Genomic DNA, 27116 nt, shown 5'->3' on the forward strand with positions numbered 1-27116 from the left:
TTAATCTTAACTTACTCAGTCAGTGTGAGACTGATGTATCTGAGAATGAGATCTGTAGAATCTTTTCACAGTTGATACTAAAGACCTTTCAATATTGAAAGAATCAGAGAATAATCACTTTTAAAGAATTAAACAATGAATTGTCTGTAAGAGAAGACTTTTTCACAGAGTCTATAAGATATTATAAATGAAGATCAGTGATCTTCTTCTTCAAGAAGTTATCACTTATACAGAGAAGATATGATACTTATAATCAGAAGATGTTAGTAATTATTGAATTGTTTAAGATCTAGTGATATTATCTTTAAAGTAATAAGTACTCAGTGTAAGTTCTCACTGATTATACAAATCTATGTTACTTCTTGACAATAAAGAGCTTGACAGAATATCAAGTCAGATGAGTAGAGCTGCTTTCAGAGTATAATTTCTATATCTGATACTGTTCAGATCAGCTTAACTCTGCTGATACACTGTCTAAACAGTCTGATTATAATATCATTGATACAGAGAAGAATTCTATAAAAGAATCTCTGTCATCACTGCAGAAGAAGCTGACTGCAGAAGATTGAAGTTCTCTGAAGCTTAGAAACAGTGCTGAAAAGACAGCTGTATAACTCAGTATAGAAGATGAAAGAAAACCTAAGTCTTTGCAGAAAACTGATACTGAAGATTATGAGCTTCTTGTATTATATCTTACAATTATTGAATTAGTAAAGAATGAAATAATCTACAATCTTTCAATCTGACTACTTTTGAAATTTATTGATAAGTTACAGAAGAGAAATATCTCTACTACAGCTTAAATTCAGAAGTTAAAGAAGAAAGAATTTAATTTGAACTTAGAAGAGACAGACTCTGAGTGAGACAGTGCTGCTAAGAAATCAAATCACTGATAACTAGAAGAATGTAAACTTCTACTACTGAATAATCCAGTCTTTATCTCTTGTAGCAGAGTGATGTATCAGAAGTTATTAAGAATTTATCATAATAATCTTCATACAGAGCACTTCAGATTAGAGAAGACTGAGAAGCTTCTAAAATATAAATATATTTAAGATAAGCTCTGAGCAGATATTAAAGAGTATATTAAAACTTATAATATCTATTAAAGAATAAAGATTCTGCAGTATAAGTAATACAGTGAGTTAGTATTACTATCTGTTTTAAAAAGCTTATAACAGAATCTATCAATGAATTTCATAGTTAATCTACTAAAGTTGACAAGAGTTAAAGAATATGACTCAATTTTGATTATTATTAATTACTTTATAAAGATAATCAGATATATCTTTACTTCTAAAAAGATTAAAGTCTCTGAATTGACTGATCTGTTTTTAAATATTATTATTTATAATCACAGTACTCTGAAATTGTTAATAACAGATTGAGAATTTCTCTTCATTAGCAAGTACTGATCAGCTTTTTACTATTATCTTATAATAAGATATCTTCTCAGTACTGCTTTTCATCTGCAGACAGATAATCAGACTGAATATCAGAATCAGATACTAGAACAGTATCTTTAAGTGTTCTATTTATATTATCAGAATAATTGACTTAAACATCTTCTAATCACTGAATTTATATATAATAATATAAAGAATGTAATCTTAAAGATATCTTCTTTCTATACTTATTATAAATATAATTCTTCATTACTCAGTAACATCATAGATGACATTTTAAAGAGAGAGATAGACAGTCAGAATATTGAACAGATACAGAGAATAGAGTATTTCTTAATATTAGAAGTAAAAGTGAGATTGAAACTTTTAAATAAAATTTATAAGAAGACAGTGAAAAGTATCTACTATACTCAGAAGTAGTAGATAAAATACTATAATTAAAAACATCTTTCAATGAAGTTCTTAATAGAGAATCAAGTACTACTTTTAATAAAGAATATTAAGATAATGAGACTGTGTAAGAAGCTCAGTGAGTAGTGACTAGAACTTTTCTCAGTAACAAGAGTGATAAGTAAGCAGATATAAAAGTTAAAATTACTTATAGAATTGAAATCAATTTATTCTGTTTTTCATATTTTCTATTTAAAGCTCTATAAGTAATATTCTGAGATGAAGCTGTCTTGACTGAATAATATTAAGATTGAGAGTGATACTGAATATCTTATGAAGAAAATATTGAATAAGTGAATATATTGTAGTAAGCTTCAATATCTTATAAAATAAGAAGATTATTCATTATCAGAGAATTTGTGAAAACTGCTTAAATATTTGAAAAATACTGAGAAAGAGATTGTAAGCTATGAGACAGCTAGTAGAGACTGTCTCATTACATATCAGAGACATTGAGTAAGAAATACTATTTAAGACTTCTTATTTTTCTTAAATTGTTTTTTAGAGATAATCTTACAGTGATGAGTCAGTGTCTTATAAGCTCTATAGCACTCTTCTTCTATTTTCTTTCAAAGGATTTTTTAGAAGTTTAATAAGACTACACAAGTGTAAAATTCCTGAAGTGATTAATAAGAAAAGAAAGAGATATTTAAATTCAATAAAGATTAATATTATTAATCTGTGAGCTGCTGCTATTCTAATAGAGCTGTAGTCTGCTGAAAAAGTAAAAAGAGAGATCAGAGCTTACTTATTAATAATTACATTCTTATCAAACTCATTCTTCACTGTTGAAGTCTCTGATACTGATATCTTTATCTGCTGAGAAGTTAGTGCTGCAGTGTCATAGAAGAGCATACTGTAGAAGAGTATAAGAGATACTTAAAGTATCAACTTATTAATTTACAAAGCATCTCAGTTATCTGTTCTAATTAAAGTGAGATTCTCTTCAATCAGTGATTAATCTTTATAATACTTTTAATAATAATACTGACTGACTTCTTCTTAAGATCAGTTATTCTGAGGTGTTTTTTTATCTCAGAGACTCATACTTTCATCTTCTTTTATAAATGAGTAAGAGAGATCTTCTCAGTCTTGATGAAATTCATCAATACTTGAAGCTCTGAGATTCTTGCTCTGTACTGCTTAAGCATCTGAACTTCTTATCAGAGTTAATATAATGTTTTCTTATAGAGTAGATAATACTTACAGAGAGATAGAAGTTGTTATTACAGATACAATGAAAATAATGAGAGTGAGAGAAGAGACAGATATATAAAATCTCTCTTTTCTTCAGCTGCTTAGTGTAGTGTAGATAAGTAGTGATATCAGTCAGATACTGCACTGAAGCCTCTTTACAGAGAGAAGATGAAGAAACTGCAGAATTCTGCAGACTCAACTCAGCAGAATTCTGAGCAGAGCTCAGATATACTGTGAGAGAGAAACTATGAATTAAGCTTCTTGAAGTCACTATCTCTGAAATCAAGCTCTTTCTGAGTTTCTCTCTGAATGATTACACAGGGTAATACATTATTATGTTGACTGAAAGAGGGGGCGGCATCATAATAGCAGTGAGAGAGGCAGAGAAAGAACTGAACACAGACAAATCAATCAGCAGAAGGGATGACATCTCACTGCAAGGCACAGTGACTACTGCCGCGGCCACAAGAGAAGTAGAAGAAGGAGGAGAAGAAGAAGAAGATGTGATAATGAGAGCAGTGCTTTTATGATCTGTTAATACTGCTGTCTCTGTCTTCAACCTGGCTTTCTTGATGATCATGAAGGCTGCAGCCACATCATAAAGACATTTATTCATAAGAAAATGTCAGAATAAGCTCTTTATTATTCTTCAAGAATGATACTCTCATACACTCACTATTGTAATTGAGAAAGAGAAGAAGAAAAATATTTCACAGAGAAGAGAGAAATCTTTTTAAAAAATCCTATTACTACTGTTAGCTTTGTCTCTAAAATACATCACTTTTACAGAGAATTTTATATATAGAATGAAATATATTGAGAGATCTGTAAGTCACTTATTAACTATATTTTTCACATCTTAAATTAATATATAAGAAACTCACTTATCATATGTTTAATTTAAATGAAGATGAGTAAAGAAAGATCTATACAGTCAGTAGAAAAACTCATCTATTTCTTTATATTATACACAGTATATACACTGTCAATCAGTTAGTAACTGTTGCTATACAATAAAGATAATTTCTAATGAAGTAATTTTAAGAGTATAGAGACTATACTCTTAAAGAGAAGAATATTATCATACTTCTGACTGTGTCAAGACTCTGTTGCAGTTTCACATGACTTATCACTTTTATATAAATGATTTAATTCTATCTGAACTAGTTTTCAATCACTTTATAATATCATTCAGATATATTATAGAAAGATCTGATTAATAAATATAAAAACTCTGCTTCTATACAAGATCAGCAGATTACTCTTTCTTGATAATAAGATACTGCTGAGGTATCACTTCAGCTATTCTTAATTATGAAATGAGAGAAGAGTATTCACTTATTATCTATATAGAATAGCTAGATACTGACTTCTTATTAAAGAAGTCAGTGATTTATTTTTTCTTCTACTGAAATATATACAAGAGTTACTGCATGTCTCATACAATCTTCTTAGTATACTAAGTATTATATCTGTGATATTCTTGCAATAACTCTGTAGCCTGCGAGCTCACTATTTAAGCAAGATAGTCAAGCTCACTTATACAGCTTCTCAAACAACTATCTCTACATAACACTGCTGACTAGCCACTGCTTGAGTTCCGCCACGTTACACATACTTTTATCAACTCTGTAGAATTATAGAATCAAGATATTTACAGCCTGCAATCACTCTTTATAGTCACATAGAAAGATTCAGATCTGTAATTCATAATCACTCTTTGTTTACTACAGTGATCTGACTGTTCTACAGAATCATTCATAGTGTAAATAAATCTCTCTAGAGTAGTATAAATATCTTAGATCTGTTCACAGAATCTCATCTTCTTTTTTCGTTTTCTGTATCAGCTCTTATTCTCATATACTGTGAGTATTCTCATTATTATTATTATTATTCTTCAATTATAGATGTATGCAGTCAGAGACTATGATATCTATCTGAGAACTAAAAGTTCTTAGGATTTTTCCTATATCTATAAAGTTAACTATTATACATTCAGCAATTTCAGATATGCAAAATCAGAAAATTTCAGCTCAGAATACAAAAACTGTTTATAAATTACAGTATTTTAACATCTTCTGATACTTTAAAATCATTTGATAATATCATGACAAAAGAAAAGAGAACACAGTGTTAAAGATAGACACATTAAATAGATAGATAGAAAAGAATAGAAAGAAAAGAGTAAAGTACAATAAAGAGAAACTGTAATAAAACAAATTATTAAAAATAGTATATAGCTGTTTTAACAGACTATATCTGATCAATTTTCTTCTCTTCATATTCAGATATTTCTGAGTTCAGTCATTTTCTTATAGCTGCTTGAGTTTCTGATAGAAAGTCTATTAAGTATTTAATTCCTGTCTCAGTTGAGAATAAGAACCTCATATTTAATTGATTTAGATTATACTTCTGTTTCAATCTGATACTGAGACTATTGTATAATACACAGTGTATTATAATGTACTCATAATTCTCATTTGCATTGCAGAATAAGCATTCTATTGAATCAAATCTATTATTGAATCTTTGTATATAAGATTTGAAATAGTCATGTTCTAGTTTCAGCTGTATTATAGATGAGAATATTTTCTTTTTACATTTAATTGATCAAGATTTTCACTTGGATTTTGTTTCAAATCTTGAATAATGTATACTCTTCTTTTATTTATGTCAGCTTTCATTTCACTTATCTAAATAAGATTCTTTTATTTTGCTCTTTATGAAAGATCAGGACACTGTTTTTTGAATAGATCTGCTTACTTCTGAACTCTTTTTTACAGCTGAAGCAGTCAATTCATTGTCATAAATATTTCTATAAGCAGAAACTCAGTGTAGATGAATTATCAGTTTTAATATTCTTATCTTTTGAATTTTCAAAACAGAGTTTAAGATCAGTTCAAGATTCATTTAATTATTATAAATCTGACTATTTCTAAGTCTTTTTAAAGCAGCTTGACTATCACAGAATATTCATGTCTCTTTCAAACTATTTCCTCTTTTATGAGATTTTATTTCAATGAGTTTGAAAGCTTTCACTATTGCAAATAGTTCAGCATCAAAGACTGTAGATTCACAGTCTAAATTTCAGAAATCTGAGATAAAATTAATATTATCTTCAGTATAAGCAATGCCTGCGTCTAATTTATTCAACTTCTCATTTTTGAAGTTATCTGAATAAATCAGAATAGAGTCTTCTATATTAATTGTAGAAATCCTCTTCAAATACTGTTTATATTCTTTCTTCTTAGATAGTTCACTTATTTGCAAGTCTATAAGAGATTTAAGGTTTTCTTCTCAGAGAGATATCTTTATAACATGTTTAAAATACTGTAAGCTATTCATCTTATTCAGTAATATGAATCTTGTAAAATGCAGTAATAATATCTAGCTTTATAAATTATTAAGCTCATTTAATATACACTAGACTTTCATTAATAAGACATAAGATATAATAATCTTTCTTTATCAATCTGTTCAGACCTCAATAATTCACACAAAATCAGAGTTCTTTATCTAATTTCTTTACAAAGATAATAGAAGCTGTAGCAGAAAACTTACTAATATATATAAATCTCTTATTCAACAAATTATTAAGTGTCTTCTGAAGAAGAAGAAGTTCATCTCAAGATATATTATACAGAGAGTCTTATGATGCTTTGAGATTCTTATTATTCTTCTATTCTAACTTAATACTATGATTTACTTCTGAGTCTTGTAAGAGAGATATATTTGTAATATTATCTTATCAGAAGACATCTAAATCTTTATGATATTATTAAGAGAGTTTTATAAGAGAATCTGTTATTATATTACAGAATAGCTTCTCTAGAGCTTTCTTAATATTAATCAGACTGATGAAATAGATTATTATACAGTTCTGCTATCAGTAACTTTATCAGTAGTCTCATTGATAACTTCTTTTTCAGAGTATTTTATAAGTATTGACAGAGATCTGTATAAGATCTACAGTGTTGTAAATATCATCTATGTGATTTCTGTCATTATTAGAAAAGATTAATCTCCTGTTTTAAGTATTTAATAAGATATCTTATTCAGATAGTTAGACAAGTTCTAGTATAAGATTATAGTCAAGATTATTAACTTTATATACATAAGTATTTTCACATTGATGTTCTTTTCTATCTATGTTTAGTTTTACTATGTAACAGATGTGAATGTCTTTTAAATTATTAAATTCTGTAAGAAGTAAGTGTTTTAAAAAGAGAATATACTAAATATTATAATATCTTATAACTGAAGATTTAATCATTATAAATAGTATAGATCACGGTCTATTATGACTTTTATATTTTACATATTATCTCTCATACTAGATATAAGAATTGCATTTATTGTCATTTTCTCTTCACATTGTTTGTATTCAACCTTTTCAAGCTTCTGCTTGCGAATTTAAACAGAAGCTATAATCAATAGAGCTAGCAGCTCTTGACTACACACAACTATATAGACTGAAGTGACACTTTGCTTGACAACCGCTCCACCACGAACTCGCTCGATTTTTCGAATAAGAACCCGCCGATAGATCCATCGAAAAGCCCTCGATCATACGAGCACTTTGACCCCATCGCCGACCGCATACCCCGTGTGGTGGTGGAGTTATCCAGCCAAACGTGAACCGGACGTTGTTCGAAGCTCCTGTGTGGGATTATCCCCCGTTCTCCCCTACCACACCACAACCCCGGGCCAGAGTGCCATACAAATTGTAAGGTGAAGTGACCTAGCCATATGCACCAATCTTCTCGATTTTGGAAGACCCCCGACCTGTAGTTGTGGAGATATCCGAGGAGCGACCTCCGCGAAAACCCTGTCCATCTTTGATGTTCCAAAACACCAACACCAAGTCTCACCCTCGTACCGCCCTTCCCAATCTGGCCCATCCCCGGCAGAAAAATACAAAAAGATACCTCGGCGATAATATCAAGCACATAATCAACGGACTCTTCTGAAGTGCAACCTCCACGGTCCGCCGCCAGTGTATCTAGACTTCAACACCAAGTCTCACCCCTGTACTACCCCTCTCAATCTGGCCCATCCCCAGCAGAACGATACAAAAAGATACCTCGGCAACAGTATTCAATACATAACCAGTGGACAACGAGTCAACAGCACATCAACAACTATAAAATCAGTATACCCCAAGGTCTGACTGAGCCTTTGATCCCTGCACAGTGAGATATATTAAATCTAGTTTTAATACCTCAATATTCAATAGATTCTGCAAGGGATTGAGAACAGCAACACTAGGTTTCTATTGAATTTGAGAATTAACTCTATATTGATATAATCATTGACAAAGTCTTCTATTTTGAGATATAAATAACCAGTTCCTCTACATCCCGCTGGCAATATTTATATTATCATATAGAAACAGACTTATATTCTCTATAATATCAAGACCCTGAAGAGGGAAAGTCTTGGTAGGGGGTATACAGTAGTGCATATCTTAGCAGTTTCTATCTCATTCTTCTGCAGCAGTTAATGCAAAAAAAAAAAAGATCTTAGAAATAGTTTTTTACTTCTCTTGAAAAAGTAAGGTGTTTTTCTCTGGGTTTTACACAATATTCTTACAAAGAATTAAAAACAGAGTTGTTTTCTGTCATAATTTCATATTCTTTTAAGTAAGAATTACTATTTCAGTGGCTGAAGAGCTTTCATTAATACTTAATTCTTTTTTACACTCTTTATTAACTGATTTGAGTTGCACACTTGTTGTGTGAGGAGAATTGGATGATTTAGAATAAAATTGAATAGTTTTAATCAATTTCTCTGCAAAAAATTGATTTATTTTTTGTCAGTTTTTCTCTCAAAAACTGTCATATCATCTGATTTATTATCAATTGATATCATACTTTTCCTCACTGTATCCCAAGAAAGAGATTGTAAAGATTTTATTGATTTATCTTAAAAATCAATTTTAGTTTATTAGATTCTCTTCAAAAATCTAACCTAGTTACTGAACTAGTGTGAAAAAAATCAGGTGTTTTATACACAAAAGTCTTTTATTCTTCTTTTGAAACAGTCTGACCAACTTTTCAATTGAAAACAGACTTAGAAATATCTCAATTGAAACAGTCTGACCAACTTTTCATTGAGTGAAAACAATGAGTTCAAAAATACACTCAGTTGATGTGGAAAAAGATGCTTTCTCAAATGCTATTCCTGAGATTGAAATTCTGAAGAGAAGAAAGAAAGAAGAAATAGAGAAACAACAAGTTCTTGAAATACAGGAACTTGAAAAAGCAAGCAAGATTCTTGGAAAGCAGTGTCTGAGTGAGATGAATGAAGAAGTTCTGTTAATTCTTCATGCTCAGGCCAGACAACTACAGGAGGTGATCAAGTTCAAACTTGGAATCTCAAACACAGTTCAAAAAACCTTGAAAATTCCTAGTACAATCACTGACTCTTCATCTTACTCTTTTTCTTCCTTTCTTCCTACTCCTTCTTCTTCTTTGAATCAGAAGAAAACATATGCTCAAGCAGCTGAATCTGCTGTCTCTAAACCTGCTGTCTCAAAACCTGCTCAAAATCCTGAGAAAACTGAGAAGAATACTGCTCATGCCTCTATTCATGGAAAAGTGGAAAAGAAAATGCAAAAAGAGAAAAACTTCCAAATCTCTAGAAATAGAAGACTCATTCTCAAAGTCTCAAACCAGGACATTCTGCAAAGAAACAAGCTAAACTCAAATCTCATTTTCAGAATCAGAAATGAAATTAATCAGCAGTTCTTTTCTCAGTTGATGACTGATATTGAAGTTCAAAAACCAGTTATAGCTTCAATTGAGCCATCATTCTTTGGAAACTCTATTATTCTGACTACAATGCCTGAATTCAGTGCTGAATTCCTTATTCAGAATGAGAATCTCTGGAAGTCAGCAGTAGAATCATTGCTAAACACAACAATTCTATCTGAAAGAGATGAAAAGTGGGGCAAATTCATTCTTCATGATATTCCAGTTGAAATTTTTGACTGTGAAGAAGGAATGCTACTTCTCAAAAATGAATTGGAAGAATACAACTCCATTCAACTGAGAAAGGAGCCTGTATGGCTAAATTCAATTGAGTTCAGACAAAGCAGGAGAAATGCCTCTGTTCTAGTATATACAAAAACCCTTGAACAGTCAAAGATCTCTGAAGTAAGAGTAGCAGGTTTGAAAATGAGAGTTCATGAATACAAAGACTCAAGAGTGAATCTCAAAGCTCAAACACAGTGTTCAAACTGTCAAAGATATGGACACTTTGCAATCTCATGTTTTAGAGACTCAAAATGTGCATTCTGTGCCAGAGATCACAAAACTAGTGAGCATAAATGTGAAACATGCTCAAAAAGAGGTGAAATTTGTCAACATACTCTGCTTAAGTGCTCTAATTGTAAAGAAAAACATGCATCTAGCTCTAAAGAATGTATGTTTGCTCCTAGAACTCAAAAGAACTGGAGAGAAGATGAAGCTCAAAGTCAATCTAGAACTGAAGAGAAGAGTCAAGCCAGTAAACTCACAACTGCAAGCTCAAAAAGAAGAAACTCTCAATTATCTAAGTCTTCAAACTCCAATTCTCCAGCAAAATGTAAACAGAATTTGAATCCTCAAACTCCTGTTAAGATTAGAGAATTGAGAAATGACTCTGGTGATAAACTAGATATAATGCAAGCAGTTGAGATTCCTACTTTTCAGAACAGTTATAATCTACTATCTGATGATAGTGATTAGATTCTTCTCTACTCTCTTTTAGTATGAATATACAACAAAAACAACAAAAAAAGTTTAAAAACTCTTCAAAAATCACATTTATTCAAAATAATGTGGATAGAAACTCAAATTGCATTTATTCTTGTCTTCAAATTGCATTTGAACAAAAAGTTGATTTTGTACTGCTTCAGGAGCCGAATTTTGATGCTGAGCAAAAATATGTCATTTCTCATTCAAGCTACTACTGCTTTTTACCTCAAAAGTCTGAGATAAAGTCAAGAGTAGTGATCTATGGAAGAAAGAGATCAAGATATCAATTTAATCTAAGATTTGATATCATGTCTGACCCTGATATTCTGGTGGGTGATATTATAGATAAAGAAAATGAGTTTGATACTATACAGCTCATAAATATCTATAATGAAAAGTCATTGAAGGAAAATAACAATATCTGGACAATTGATAGAGGATTTCTGAACATAACTCCATCAAGAAACTCTATAATTGCAGGAGATTTCAATGCACATCATCCCTGATGGAATTCAGAATGCAAGAGAGCAGTGAGAGCTGATAATCTGGTTGAATGGACCTTTGAGCATTCAATAGATTTGGTTAATAAGTCTGATCAACAAACATTCTTTAGAAAAGGCATGAAACAGAAGTCTATTATAGATCTAACATTCATGTCACAAAATCTAATGGAAAGAAGACTTGTAAACTGGTTTATTGATTCAAATGAGACATCAGGATCAGGTCATGAGATTATTCAATTTGATATTGAACTGAGTGAAAAACAAATGAGTGAAAATCCTCTTCTCTCTAATCAGTATAACTTTGAAAAAGCTGATTGGAAAGCAGTTGAAGAAAGCATAAAACTGTTAAAATCTGAAAGACAGAATGAGCTATATTGGAATTCTGGTCAAGATATCTCAAATGAAATGCTTGAGAATAGAGTGAAGCTTATTACATCTATCATTCTAACAAGTGTTAGAGATAATATTCCAAAAAGAAAATCTTCTGAGTATTCAAAACCTTGGTGGAATGAGAATATCTCATCTAAAAGAAAAGAATTAGCTACTGCTAGAAGAGATTGGAAGAATGATATAATATCTGATGAAGAGTTCAAAACTGTCAGAAATGAATATTTTTCAGATATTAAAAGAGCTAAAACAGACTGCTGGAATAAATTTCTTGAAGAAGCACAAGGGAAGGAAGTTTTTAAAGCTTTTAACTATACTAAAACAAGAAGTGTAGCAAAACTTCCAGCTCTAGAATATGAGTTTCAGAATGAATCATATACAGCAAACTCTTTTGAGGAAAAATGTCAAGCTTTCATGAGAATTCTCTTTCAGAACTCACCAGATTCAGATTCAGATTCAGAGGAAGAGAATATATCACTTCTCAACTACATTGATGAAAATGACTGGGAATGGCCTGATCTTACACAAGATGAATTAGAGTCAGCTATCTTCTCAAGTTCTGTTAAAACTGCTGCAGGTCCAGATTCAATTAATCACTTGATTATTCAAAATACATATTCCTACTTAAAGAATGAATATTTTGAGCTCTTTTTCAATCTCTTGAAAAATGGATATCATCCTGAATGCTGGAGAGAAGCCACTGGAGTGATTCTTGCAAAACCTAATAGAAAAACTTCAATTCCTAAGTCATATAGAGTAATATCTCTATTGAACTGTTTAGGAAAGGTTTTAGAAAAGATAATAGCTACTCGACTATCTTTTATAAGCTCTATAGATGATTCTCTTTTATTCAGTGAACAAATGAGAGGTAGAAAACAGTGTTCTGCAATTGACACTGTTCTCTCAGTTGTTCATGATATTCAAATAGCAAAGCATGAGGGTCTGGTCTCAACTGCAGTTTTTATTGATATAAAAGGAGCGTTTGATCATGTTTCAAAGTCAAAGTTAATTCAGACATTGAAGATATTAAAACTGCCTCTTTCCCTAATAAAATGGGTTAACTGTTTTATGTCTAAAAGAATTATACAACTCTTCTTTGATGGAATGAAACAAGACAAGACTGAGATAAAAATAGGAGTACCACAGGGGTCTCCAATCTCACCCATTTTATTTGCAATATACACTGCATATCTATTCAAAAATAGAAATATGAGAATAGTGCGATCTCCGAGTTATGTGGATGATATTGGTCTAGTCTACAGCTCAAAAACTATCAAAGAGAATTTGAAAGTAATTGAAGAAGCTGCAAAGGAAATCTTTGTTAGAGCAGATATCAATCAAATTCAATTTGATATGGATAAAACTGAGTTAATTCATTTCTTTCCTAGATTCAATGAGAAAGAACTATCTCTAACTCTTTTAAATAGAGAGATTAAACCCAGTGTAAATGTCAAATGGTTAGGAGTATGATTAAACTCCAAGTTGAATTTTAAATATCACATTCAACAAAGAACTGTCAAGGCAGAAAGACTATTGAACAACATAATCAGACTATCAAATACAGAGAGGGGTCTATCCTTCCAGGCTATGAGACAGTTATATATAGCCTGTATTATATCAGTAGCTGATTATGGAGTTCAAGTTTGGTGGAATAATCAAGGGAATTTCACTGAACTCTTTCAAAGTCTGCAAAACAGAGCCTTGAGAAGAATTCTGGGAGCATTTAAATCATCTCCTATTAAAGCAATGGAAATTGAAGCTTCAATTCCTTCTCCTACTATTAGATTTGAAAAGGCCTGTATGAACTATGCTCTGAGAGTTGTAAAGATGAGCTCAAATCATATAATCAGAGAAAGAGTCTCTTCTTCATTTCCACCAATTAACTCTGGAAATGAACTGGATTGGAATAGATTTCTTGATTGGAATGAAAATAATTCTTCAAAGAAAATGCCTTCTCAACTGTACAGACTATGCTCTCTGATTAAAAATCAATTTTCTTCTTTAAATGTTGAAAAAGTTGATCATGAGAAGTTATCTCCCTGGAGAAAAAAGCTTGAATCTCTTATAGACTTACAAATAAGTGAACTATCAAAAGAGAAAGAATATGAACAGCATTTGAAGAGAATTTCTACAATCAATATAAAAGACTCTATTCTGATTTATTCAGATGGCTCAAAAAATGAGAACTTGAACAGATTGGGCGCAGGCATTGCTTATACTGAAGATAATATTAATTTTATCTCAGATTTCTGGAATCTAGGCTCTGAATGTGAAGTCTTTGATGCTGAACTATTTGCAATAGTGAAAGCTTTCAAACTCATTGAAATAAAATCTCATAAAAGAGGAAATTGTTTGAAAGAGGCATGGATATTCTCTGATAGTCAAGCTGCTTTAAAAAGACTTAGAAATAGTCAGATTCATAATGGTCAAATGAATCTTGAACTGATCTTAAACTCTGTTTTAAAAATTCAAGAGAGAAGAACATCAAAGCTGAGAATTCATCTGCACTGGGTTCCTGCTCATATGAATATTCATGGCAATGAATTGGCTGATTCAGCTGCAAAAAAGGGTGCAGAATTAAGCAGATCTATTCAAAAAATTGTGTCCTGGTCTTTTATAAAGAGAAAAATAAAAGAATCTTGTTTAGACAAGTGGAATGAAAGCTGGCAGAAACAAAAGAAGAGTATACATTATTCAAGATTTGAAACAAAACCCAAGTGGAAATCTTGTTCAATTAAATGTAAAAAGAAAATATTCTCATCTATAATACAGCTGAAACTAGGACATGGCTATTTCAAATCTTATATACAAAGATTTGATGATAGATTTGACTCAATAGAATGCTCATTCTGCAATACAAATGAGAATCCTGAGCATATTATAATGCACTGTGCATTATACAATAGTCTCAGAGCCAGATTGAAAGAGAAGTATGATCTAAATCAATTAAATATGAGATTCTTATTCTCAACTGAGACAGGAATTAAATACTTAATAGACTTTCTATCAGAAACTCAAGCAGCTACAAGAAAATGGCTAAATTCAGAATTATCTGAATATGAAGAGGAGGAAATCAATCAGATATAGTCTGTTAAAACAGCTATACACTCTCTTTTAAGAATTTGTTTTGTTATAGTCTCTCTTTACTTTTTCTTTTTCTGTATCTTTTTCTTTCAATTTCTTTCTATCTATCTATTTAATGTGTCTATCTTTGAGACTGTGTTCTTTCTCTCTTTTCTTTTGTCATGATATTGTCAAATGGTTACAAAGTATCAAAAGAGGTTAAAACACTGCAATTTGTAAACAGTTTTTGTATTCTGGGCTGGAATTTTCTGATTTTGCATATCTGAAATTGATGAATGTACAATAGTTAACTTTACAGACATAGAAAAAACCCTGAGAACTAAAGTTCTCAGGTAGATGTCATAGTCTCTGACTGCATACATCTATAATTGAAGAATAATAATAATAATAATAAACAGAAGCTAATCTTTTTCCTGTTTTATCAGAATATTCTGATTGTTATCTTCTGAATCTTTCTCTAATGTAATATAATTAATGTGAACAGACACTGATTTATTCTTGAAATGAGAAGGTATGTAGACTTATTCACAGTTGAAAGTAATATATTCTGATCAGTTATAGTTGATACATATCTCAAATTGACATTGATCAGCAACTTCTTTGAGAGTGATTTCAGAGACTCAGAAACTTGTTTAGATAATGAAGAGTCTTGTTTATACATAGACATTTGAGTTTACTCAATTCATAACATCTGCATTGTTACACTTTTATACTGATGTATAAGTGACTGAGATATAACATCTTCTATCACTGTTCTGTATATTCTTAAGCTTGATAAGATAGTCATTTAATATTCAGAGTTGTATACAGAAGCCTTCATAAGTCTGATCTTCATCTACACTTATAAGAGTCTGTAGAAGTTTCAAAGTTAGTGTCTTCTTAAGCATGTTGATATTTATTCAATTCTTTCAAGATTGATTATATGCTTCTAGAATCTTGATATCAAAATCAGACATGATTGTTATAAGAGAACAATTTCTCTGTCAGACACTCTATAATCTATCTAATACCTTTCATTATATAGCAGTGTCTTAGAACTGAACATTGAGATGTCTGATAATATTATCTGTAAGGGGCCTACGCCGAATAGATCGGTATAATAAATAGAACTTATATAATAAAGAGAAAAACGATAGAGAAGGAAAGAAAGAGAAAGTGTGAAAATTAATGATCAGAGTGAATATTTATACACATACACAGTGATGTACACGGTGATTATTATTATTATTATTATTATTATTCTTCAATTATAGATGTATGCAGTCAGAGACTATGACATCTATCTGAGAACCTTTAGTTCTCAGAGTTTTTCCTATATCTATAGAGTCAACTATTATACACTTATGAATTTCAGATATTCAAAATCAAAAATTCCAGCTCAGAATACAAAAACTGTTTACAAATTACAGTATTTCAACACCTTTTGATACTTTGAAATCATTTGAAAATATCATGACAAAGGAAAAGAGAACATAGTCTTAAAGATAGACACATTAAATAGATAAATAAAAAAGAATAGAAAGAAACAAGTACAGTAAAGAGAGACTATAATAAAATAAAATTATTAAAAGATAGTGTATAGCTGTTTTAACAGACTATATCTAATCAATTTCCACCTCTTCATATTCAGATACTTCTGAATGGAGTCATTTTCTTGTAGCTGCTTGAGTTTCTGATAGAAAGTCTATTAAGTATTTAAGTCCTGTCTCGGTTGAGAATAAGAACCTCATATTTAATTGATTTAAATCATACTTCTTCTTTAATCTGACTCTGAGACTATTGTATAATTCATAATATATTACAATATACTCAGAATTCTCATTTGTATTGCAGAATAAGCACTCTGCTGAATCAAATCTATCATTAAATCTTTGTATATAGGATTTGAAATAACCATGTTCTAGCTTTAGCTGAATTATGAATGAGAATATTTTCTTTTTACATTTAATTGAACAAGATTTTCACTTTGATTTTGTCTCAAATCTTGAATAATGAATGCTCTTCTTTTATTTCTGTCAGCTTTTATTTTACTTATTTAAACAAGATTCTTTTATCTTTCTCTTTATGTAAGATCAGAACACTGTTTTTTGAATAGATCTGCTTAATTCTGAACTCTTTTTTACAGCTGAATCAGTCAATTCATTGCTGTGAATATTTATATAAGCAGGAACTCAATGCAGATGAATTATCAGTTTAGATATTCTTCTCTTTTGAATTTTCAAAACAGAGTTTAAAATCAGTTCAAGATTCATTTGATTATTATAAATCTGATTATTTCTAAGTCTTTTTAAAGCAGCTTGACTATCAGAGAATATTCATGTCTCTTTCAAACTATTTCCTCTTTTATAAGATTTTATTTCAATGAGTTTGAAAGCTTTCACTATTGCAAATAGTTCAGCATCAAAGACTTCAGATTCACAGCCTAAATTTCAGAAATCTGAGATAAAATTGATATTATCTTCAGTATAAGCAATGTCTGTATCTAATCTATTCAAATTCTCATTTTTTGAGTCATCTGAGTAAATCAGAATAGAGTCTTTTATATTGATTGTAGAGATCTTCTTCAAATGCTGTTCATATTCTCTCTCTTTAGATAGTTCACTTATTTGTAAGTCTATGAGAGATTTCAGCTTTTCTCTTCAGAGAGATATCTTCTCATGATTAATTTTCTCAACATTTAATGAAGAAAATTGATTCTTAATAAGTTAACATAGTCTATACAGTTGAGAGAGTATTTTCTTTAAAGCATTATTCTTATTTCAATCAAGAAATCTATTTCAATTCAGTTCATTTCCTGAGTTAACTGATAAAAATGAAGAAGAGACTATTTCTCTGATTATATGATTTGAGCTCATCTTCATGACTCTTAGAGCATAGTTTATACAGGTCTTTTTAAATCAAATAGTAGAAGATGAAATTGAAGCTTTAATTTTCATTGCTTTAATAGAAGATGATTTGAATGCTTTCAGAATTCTTTTCAAAGCTCTGTTTTATAGACATTGAAACAGTTCAGTGAAGTTATCTTGATTGTTTCATCAAACTTGAACTTCATAATCAGCTACTGGGATAATACAGGCTATGTATAACTGTCTCATAGCCTGAAAAGATAGATCTCTCTCAGTATTTGATAGTCTGATTATACTATTCAGTAGTCTCTCTGCCTTGATGATTCTTTGTTGAATATGATATTTAAAATTCAACTTGGAGTTTAATCATACTCCTGGTCATTTGACATTCAAACTGGGTTTAATCTCTTTATTCAGAAGAGTTAGACTTAGTTCTTTCTCATTAAATCTGGAAAAAAAGTGAATTAACTCAGTTTTATTCATATCAAATTAAATTAGATTGATATCTACTCTAACAAAGATTTTCTTTACTGCTTTCTCACTCACTTCTAAATTCTCTTTAATTGTCTTCAAACTGTAGAGTAGATCAATATCATCTACATAACTTGAAGATCTCACTATTTTCATCTCTCTATTCTTGAATAAATATGCAGTGTATATTGTAAATAAAACAGATGAGATTGAAGATTCTTGTAATACTTCTATTTTTATCTCAATTTTATCTTGTTTTCTTTCATTAAAGAATAGTTGTATAATTCTTTTAGACATGAAACAATTAACTCATTTTATTAGAGAAAGTGACAGTTTTAACATCTTCAAAGTTTGAATCATCTTAGACTTTGAAACATGATTAAATGCATCTTTTATGTCAATAAAAACTGCAGTTGAGACCAGGTCTTCATACTTGACTACTTAAATATTATGAATAACTGAGAGAACAGTGTCAATTGCAGAACATTATTTTCTATCTCTTATTTATTCATTAAATAGAAGAGAATCACTAATAGAGCTTATAAAAGATAATCTAGTAGCTATTATCTTTTCTAGAACTTTATTCAAATAGTTCAACAGAGATATTACTCTATATAACTTAAAAACTGAAGCTTTTCTATTAGATTTTATAAGGATTACTTCAGTAGCTTCTCTCCAGCATTCAGAATGATAACCATTTCTTAAGAGATTGAAAAAGAACTCAAAATATTCATTCTTCAAGTAGGAATATATGTTTTGAATAATTAAATGATTAATTGAATCAGGCTCTGCAGCAGTTTTAATTGAACTTGAGAATATTACTGACTCTAGTTCATTACATGTCAGCTCAGATTATTCCCAGTTATTTTCATCAATATATTCATGAAATGACATATTCTTCTCTTCTAAATGTGATGAGTTTTGAAAGAGAATTCTTATAAAAGCTTGACATTTTTTCTTAAAAGAGTTTGCTGTATACAATTCATTCTGAAAATTATACTCTGAAATTGAAAGCTTTACTACACTTCTTGTTTTAGTATAGTTGAAGACTTTAAAAACTTCTTTTTCTTATGCTTCTTCAAGAAATTTGTTTCAGTCATCTGTTTTAGCTTTTTTAATATCTGAAAAATATTCATTTTGAATAGCTTTGAACTCTTCATCAGATATTAAGTTATTCTTTCACTCTCTCTTAGCAGTGACTAATTGCTTTCTTTTAGAAGTGATATTCTCATTTCACTAAGATTTGAAATACTCAGAAGACTTTTTCTTTGAAATATTTTCTTTAATGCTTATTAGAAGAATAGATATAATCAGCTTTACTCTATTCTCAAGTATTTCATTTGAGATATCTTGACTTTGATTTCAATAGAGCTCACTCTGTCTTTCAGATTTCAGCTGTTTTACTCTTTCTTCAACTGCTTTTCAATCAGCTTTTTCAAAGTTATACTGATTAGAGAGAAGAGAATTTTCACTTCTTTATTTTTTACTTAGTTCAATATCAAATTGAATGATCTTATAATCTGATTCTGAGATTTCATTTGAATTAATAAATCAGTTTATAAGTCTTTTTTCAATTAGATTTTGTGATATGAAAGTTAGATCTATAATACATTTCTGTTTCATCTCTTTTCTAAAGAATGTTTATTGATCAGACTTGTTAACTAAATCTATTGAATGCTTAAAAGTTCATTCAATCAGTTTATCTGTTCTTACTGCTCTTGTGCACTCTGAGTTCTATAAGAGATAATGTGCATTGAAGTCTTCTGCAATTATAGAGTTTTTTAAGAGAGTTATATTCAAAAATCCTCTATTAATTGTTCAGATATTGTTGTTTTCTTTCAATGACTTTTCATTATAGATATTTATAAGTTGAATAGTATCAAACTCATTCTCTTTATCTATAATATCACTCACTAGAATATCAGAGTCAGATATGATATCAAATCTCAAATTAAATGAATATCTTATTCTTTTTCTCTCATAGATCACTACTCTTGATTTTATCTTAGATTTTTCAGAAAGAAAGCAGTAATAGCTTGAATGAGAAATGATGTACTTTTACTAGACTGGCCGCTGAGACCATGAATTTCACGTTTGATTCCATTTGATCTGGTCCCATACATTTCTTGGCGTGAATCCCGCTGGAACTGGCTATTAAAAAAACAGATAAAGTGACTATATATCAGATCTTAAAATGGAACCATGACTTGAAAAAAATGAGAAAGTGATCCCATTTGGTCCCATTTAGTCCCATTCTTGGTATAAAGTTACTATTTTTAGACATTTTAAGGTTTTTTTTAGACTATTTTTAATTTTTTAAAAAGTAACGCTTTTTAGTAACACTCAAATGAGATTTAAAGTCATTTAAAGCAATAAAAATAATTTAAATTGAGAAGTGGAAATCATGGTCTCATTTGGAAAATGTGACAAGAGTAGACAGTAAGTCTCACTGAGACAGTATGAGACTACTATCTAATGTTAAAACCGTGTAATGGGATCAGTCGACTTGGTAATGAGACTATCAAAAAATCTGGTCCTGGTCTCAGACACGGTCACACGGTCAGTCTAACTTTTACTCAGTATCAAAGTTTGATTCTTGAAGAAGTACAAAGTCAACTTTTTATTCAAATGCAATCTGAAGATAAGAATAAATGCAATTTGAGTTTCTGTTCACATTATTTTGAATAAATGTGATTTTTGAAGAGTTTTTAAACTTTTTTTGTTGATTTTGTTGTATATTCATACTAAGAGAGAGTAGAGATAGAGTAGAATCTAAGCTCTATCATCAGATAGTAGATTATAACTATTTTGAAAAGTAGGAATCTCAACTGCTTGCATTATATCTAGTTTATCACCAGAGTCATTTCTCAATTCTCTCATCTTAACAGAAGTTTAAGAATTCAAATTCTGTGTACACTTAGCTAAAGAATTGAAGTTTGAAGATCTAGATAGTTGATAATTTCTTCTTTTTAAGCTTGCAGTTATAGATTTACTAGCTTGACTTTTCTCTTTCATTTTAGATTCACTTTAAGCTTCATCTTTTCTTCAGTTCTTCTGAGTTCTTGAAGTAAATACACATTCTTTTAAGCTAGATGCATGTTTTTCTTTACAATTGAAGCACTTAAGCAGAGTATATTGATATATTTCATCTCTTTTTAAGCATGTTTCACATTTATGCTCACTAGTTTTGTAATCTCTAGCACAGAATGCGCATTTTGAGTCTCTGAAATAAGAGATTGTAAAGTGTTCATATCTTTGACAGTTTGAACACTGTGTTTGCGCTTTGAGATTCATTCTTGAGTCTTTGTATTCATGAACTCTCATTTTCAAACCTGCTACTCTTGCTTCAGAGATTCTTGATTGTTCAAGTGTCTTTGTATACATTAGAACAGAGGCATTTCTTCTACTCTGTCTGAACTCAATTGAATTAAGTCATACAGGCTCTTTTCTCAGTTGAATAGAATTATATTCTTTCAATTCATTTTTGAGAAGTAGCATTTCTTTCTCACAGTCAAAGATTTCAACTGAAATATCATGAAGAATGATTTATCTCACTTTTCATCTCTCTCAGATAGAATTGTTGTGTTTAACGGAGATTCTACTGCTGACTTTCAGAGATTCTCATTCTGAATAAGGAATTCTGCACTGAATTCAGGCATTGTGATCAGAATGATGAAGTTTTCAAAGAAGAATAGCTCAATTGAAGCTATAACTGATTTTTGAACTTTAATATCAGTCATTAACTGAGAAAAGAATTGCTGATTGATTTCATTTCTAATTCTGAAAATGAGATTTGAGTTTAGCTTATTTATCTGTAAGATGTTCTGATTTGAGACTTTGAGAATAAGTCTTCTATTTCTGAAGATTTGAAGATTTTTCTCTTTTTGCATTTTTTTCTTCACTCTTCTATGTACACGGTGAAGCTTCAGAGCAGAAGAATAGGAATTTCATAGATTTTCAGCTGAGAATCAGTGACTGAGAATTGAAACAGTAGAAATCTGTGAAGCAACTGAGAATTGAAACAGTAAAAATCTGTGAAGTGACTGAGAATCAGAATAGTAGAAATCTGTGAAGTGTAATGAAATCGTCTATATAATTGATCAGGTACAGTCTGTCACATTAGCTCTCTCTTTTCAGAAGTGATATAGAGTTGTAAGTGTATAGTTCTCATCAGTCAAGAGCTGCTGTCTCAGATAACATGAAGCTCAGAGTCCAGGTCAGGCAATTATAGCTGACTCATTTCACAAGATATTATCAGCTGCAGTCACAGAGTCTCTTATCAAGAATATCTTCAATCTCTCACTCATATTCATTGTCTTCTTCTATGATCTCTGATGACTGTCAATCAGAAGTCAGTTGAGAAGGAAACAGATCAGTGACAGTGTAATGAAGTAAGCTTGTATGAAAGATATTATAAATCTCTAATAATGTGTCAAGATAATAATTATAACTGCCTAGAACTTCTATCACTTTATATTTAATATAATGGTAATTCAGTGTATGAGATGAGTATGTGATTCATATATTTTTAAGATTCAATCACATCAGGTCTTCTATCTTGTATTACTCAGCAGAATCTTGATAAACATTAGTTTAGTCTTCTTAATTCTGTTTAGTACTCATTATAAAGACTTCTGCTCAGTCACAGATATCTCAGAGCTTTATCATTATATTATCATTAATCTGAATTGAACTGCAGAGATTCAGTGTGAAGTGTGTAATCTCTAGAAGATTTAATATCTTCATGTGATATTCATATGTGAGGAAGAATGAGCTTATATCTGTTGAAATGACATCTCAGTCATTGATAGCAACTTCAGTATGTAGAAGAAAATCATATTAATTATCTGATAAATAGTTACAGAACTTATGAAGATAATTCTTTACAGTCTGAATTATCTATTCTGATGCACTATCAGTCTCAGAGTGATAAACAGTTGATAAACTGTGTGTAATCTTGAGAACTTGACAGATTCTTTTTTAGAGAGTGCTTATAAATTGACAGCTCTGATCTGATACTATAGATCTCAGTAATTCATGTATCTGATAGAACAGACTTCTTAGAAAAGCTTCATTGACTTATTCAGTATCTATCTTGTTACAGAGTTTCAATATTATACTCTTGCTCAATCAGTTCTTAATGATCAGGATATTTCTACAGCTATTACTCTCAGAAAGATTAATAGTGAAGTTAATTATCATATCTTATCAGATTCTATCAGAGATATTAAGTGATTTCAGCAGGTCTTGTTTACAGTTCTTTCATAAAATGATAGAGAAACAATAGTTACAGTTTCAGATGAAACATCTGATACTGTTTAATATCTCAGATCAGTAGAACTCTTGAGAGACTATTCAATATAATTGTTTAAAACCTGAATAATCAGTTATATAAGAGTCATGCATAGACTGACCGTGTGACCGTGTCTGGGACCAGAACTAGATTTTTTGATAGTCTCATTATCAATTCGACTGATCCCATTACACGGTTTTAACATTAGATAGTAGTTTCATACTGTCTCAGTGAGACTTACTGTCTACTCTTGTCACATTTTCCAAATGAGAGCATGATTTCTACTTCTCAATTTAAATTATTTTTATTGCTTTAAATAACTTTAAATCTCATTTGAGTGTTATCAAAAAGCGTTACTTTTTAAAAAATTAAAAATAGTCTAAAAAAAACCTTAAAATGTCTAAAAATAGTAACTTTATGCTAAGAATGGAACTAAATGGAATCAAATGAGATTACTTTCTCATTTTTTTCAAGTCATGATTTCATTTTAAGATCTGATATATAGTCACTTTACATGTTTTTTTGATAGCCAGTCCCAGCGGGATTCACGCCAAGAAATGTATGAGATCAGACCAAATGAGACCAAACATGAAATTCATGGTCCCGGCGGCCAGTCTAGTCATGCATCTCTTGCATTATTCAGATACATAAGAGTTCAGAGTGAAGAACTCAGCATCATTTGCAGAATTGTAGAGTATTATTATTATTAATTGAACACTCTGAGATGTCAGTTCTTATATATAGTTCTGAGAGAAATCAGAGTACTTCTTATTATACTGCTTCACTAAGTGCTTAAAGAAGTTCATCAGTTTAAGCTGCTGTATATCATAGTTTATCTAATATAGGTTCAGAAGAAGTTGAGATATCAGTAACAGTTCTAATTGAAGAAGTATAGATAGTGTCATGAGCTGTTTCATCTTGATCAACTAATATCTTCAGATCTAAGAGCTGATATTCTCAGTTCATTCAACAGGTGTCTGTTATATTGCAAGGCATACCTTGCTGTTGTTATAAGAGAGTATCTGTCATCAAGTTCTGACTGTCAGAACAGTAGTGTATTATAAAATGAAAGCAGCTTAAGAACTCAGATTATTATATCTGTTATTCAGTGAGTTTACAGATAGTAGTGAAGTACTTGAAATTCTTATCATCTGTGATTATCTTAAATTCAGAGACACTTCAGAGTTCAGAGTCTCATTCTTCTAGACAGTATACAATTATAAGAAGTTTCTTATTATAGATCTCATAATTGCATTCAGCAGGACTCAGTTTCTTAGATATAAAGATATATGATTATAAGACTTCTTCATTATTATATTACAATATAGCTTCTTCTGTGACATAGTCTGAGAAATCAGCTTCAATAACTGTCTCATAATCAGAATTGAATATTATCAGTAGAGAGGTATTAATAAACATCTTCTTCATTTGTATAAATGTAGCTTTGATGTCTGCTGATTATTGAAATACTAAGTCTTTCTTAGTAAGTTCTGTAAGTAATTTCATGATATCTGAAATGTTCTGTAAAAATCACTGATAGAAGTTAGTGAATCTGATGAAGCTTTGTGCATCTTTCACAGTGTGCAGAGTCTCTCATTCAAGAATAGCAGAGACCTTGTCAGAATTTATTCAGATTCTCTTACTAGCTTCTATGATTAGACTGACCGTGTGACCGTGTCTGGGACCAGGACCAGAATTTTTGATAGTTCCATTGTCAATTCGACAGATTCCATTACACGGTTCTAACATTAGATAGTAGTCTCATACTATCTCAGTGAGACTTACTGTCTACTCTTGTCACATTTTTCAAATGGGACCATGATTTTCACTTCTCAATTTAAATTATTTTTATTGCTTTAAATGGCTTTAAATCTCATTTGAGCATTATCAAAAAGCGTTACTTTTTAAAAAATTAAAAATAGTCTAAAAAAAACCTTAAAATGTCTAAAAATAGTAACTTTATGCCAAGAATGGGACTAAATGAGACCAAATGGAACCACTTTCTCATTTTTTTCAAGTCATGGTTTCATTTTGAGATCTGATATATAGTCACTTTGCATGTTTATTTAATGATTAGTCCCAGCGGGATTCACGCCAAGAAATGTATGGAACCAGACCAAATGAGATCAAATGTGAAATTCATGGTCCCAGCGGCCAGTCTATCTATGATAAAGTCTAGATATTTTATACTTTTAATCTCAAAATTACATTTATCTATGTCTATCAGTAGTTCTGCTTTCTGTAGTTATTGTAATATCTTTTATACATGTTCTTGATATTCTTTCTTGAACTCATCAGTGAAGATGAGAATGTTATTAAGATACATAGATATGAATTTATCAGGAAAATCTCAGAGTGCTTAGTTAATATACTTCTGAAATATGCTGAGAGCATTAGTCAGTTCAAACAGTGTAACTACTCATTCAAAGAGATTATATTATATTCAGCATGCTATAAGTCACTCATCTTCTTCAGTGATGTGAATCTTATGAAACACAGTAATGATATCTAACTTTATAAACTATTGAGCTTGTTAAATGTAAGCTAGAGTTTCATTGATAAGAGATAAATAATAACAGTTCTTCTTTATTAATCTGTTCAGTTCTTAATAGTTCATACATAATTAGAGTTCTTCACCTGATTTCTTTGCAAAGAGAATAGAGACTGCAGTGAAAGAGTTACTAATATATATGAATTCTTTATTTAAAAGATCATTATTGAGTGTCTTTCAAAGAAGAAGAAGTTCATCTCAGAACATGTTATAAAGAGAGTCTTATAATAATTCAGAGTCTTTATCATTCTTCCTTTCTAATTTGATACTGTGATTCACTTCTGAGCCTTATAAGAGAAGTATATTCATAATATTATCTTATCAGAAGACATCTAGATATTCATGATATTATTGAGAAAGTTTCATATAAGAATGTGTTATTATAATACAGAATAACTTTTCTAGAGTCTTTTTGATATTAGTCAGACTGATGAAATAGATTGATATATAATTCTGCTGTTGATAACTTTGTCAGCAACTCTGTCAGCAGTTTTAATAATGACTTCTTTTTCAGAGCATTTCATAAATGTTGATAGAGATCTGTGTAAGATTCATAGTCTTGTGAATATCATTTTCATAAATTCTATTATTATTAGAGAATATTAAGCTTCTGTTTTAAGTATTTAACAAGATGTCTTGTTCAGATAGTCAGACAAGTTCTAGCATGAGATTATAGTCAAGATTTTTAACTTCATACGCATAGACATCTTCATATTGATGTTCTTCAACATCTATGTTTAGTTTCACCACACAACAAGTGTAAATTTCTTTTGAATCATCAAATTCTGCAAGAAGTTAGAGTCTTGATAAGAAGATACACTGAAGATTATAACATCTTATAGTTGAAGATTTAATCATTGCATAATGACATAGATCACTGTCTATCATGGCTTTTATATTATACATGTTATCTATCATAGTAGATATAAGAATTACATTCATTATTATTTTCTCTTCAAATCATTATCATCTGATCTCTTCAAGCTTCTGCTTGTGTGAATTTGAATAGAAGCTAATCTTTTCCCTGATTTATCAGAGTATTCTCATAGTTATCTTTCAAATTCTCTTCTAATGTAACATGATTGACACAGATAGATGCTGATTCATTCTTTGAACAAGAAGACACATATATTAATTGACAGTTGAAAGCAATGTATCTTAATTAATTACAGTTGATACACACTTCTCA

The 27116-nt window shown here is 30.3% G+C and overlaps 2 protein-coding genes across 2 annotated transcripts; one reads left to right on the top strand and one right to left on the bottom strand.

Annotated features, from left to right (window-relative positions):
- Positions 1-7516: 7516 nt before the first annotated feature.
- On the bottom strand, positions 7517-8130 carry BDCG_17441 (uncharacterized protein; the record flags this gene model as incomplete). The annotated part of the gene is made up of 1 exon (XM_045426564.1): positions 7517-8130. The coding sequence occupies exon 1, from the start codon at positions 7952-7954 to the stop codon at positions 7517-7519; it is 438 nt and encodes a 145-aa protein (XP_045281943.1). The 5' UTR covers positions 7955-8130.
- A 1048-nt stretch (positions 8131-9178) lies between these two features.
- On the top strand, positions 9179-10783 carry BDCG_17442 (uncharacterized protein; the record flags this gene model as incomplete). Its single annotated transcript, XM_045426565.1, has 5 exons — positions 9179-9406; positions 9536-10117; positions 10196-10223; positions 10333-10478; positions 10649-10783. 5 exons carry the CDS (start codon positions 9179-9181, stop codon positions 10781-10783), a joined length of 1119 nt encoding a protein of 372 aa, XP_045281944.1.
- Positions 10784-27116: the final 16333 nt, after the last annotated feature.

This window comes from Blastomyces dermatitidis (assembly GCF_000003525.1).
Source record: "Blastomyces dermatitidis ER-3 genomic scaffold supercont1.7, whole genome shotgun sequence".
In the NCBI taxonomy this organism is placed as follows: Eukaryota; Fungi; Ascomycota; class Eurotiomycetes; order Onygenales; family Ajellomycetaceae; genus Blastomyces; species Blastomyces dermatitidis.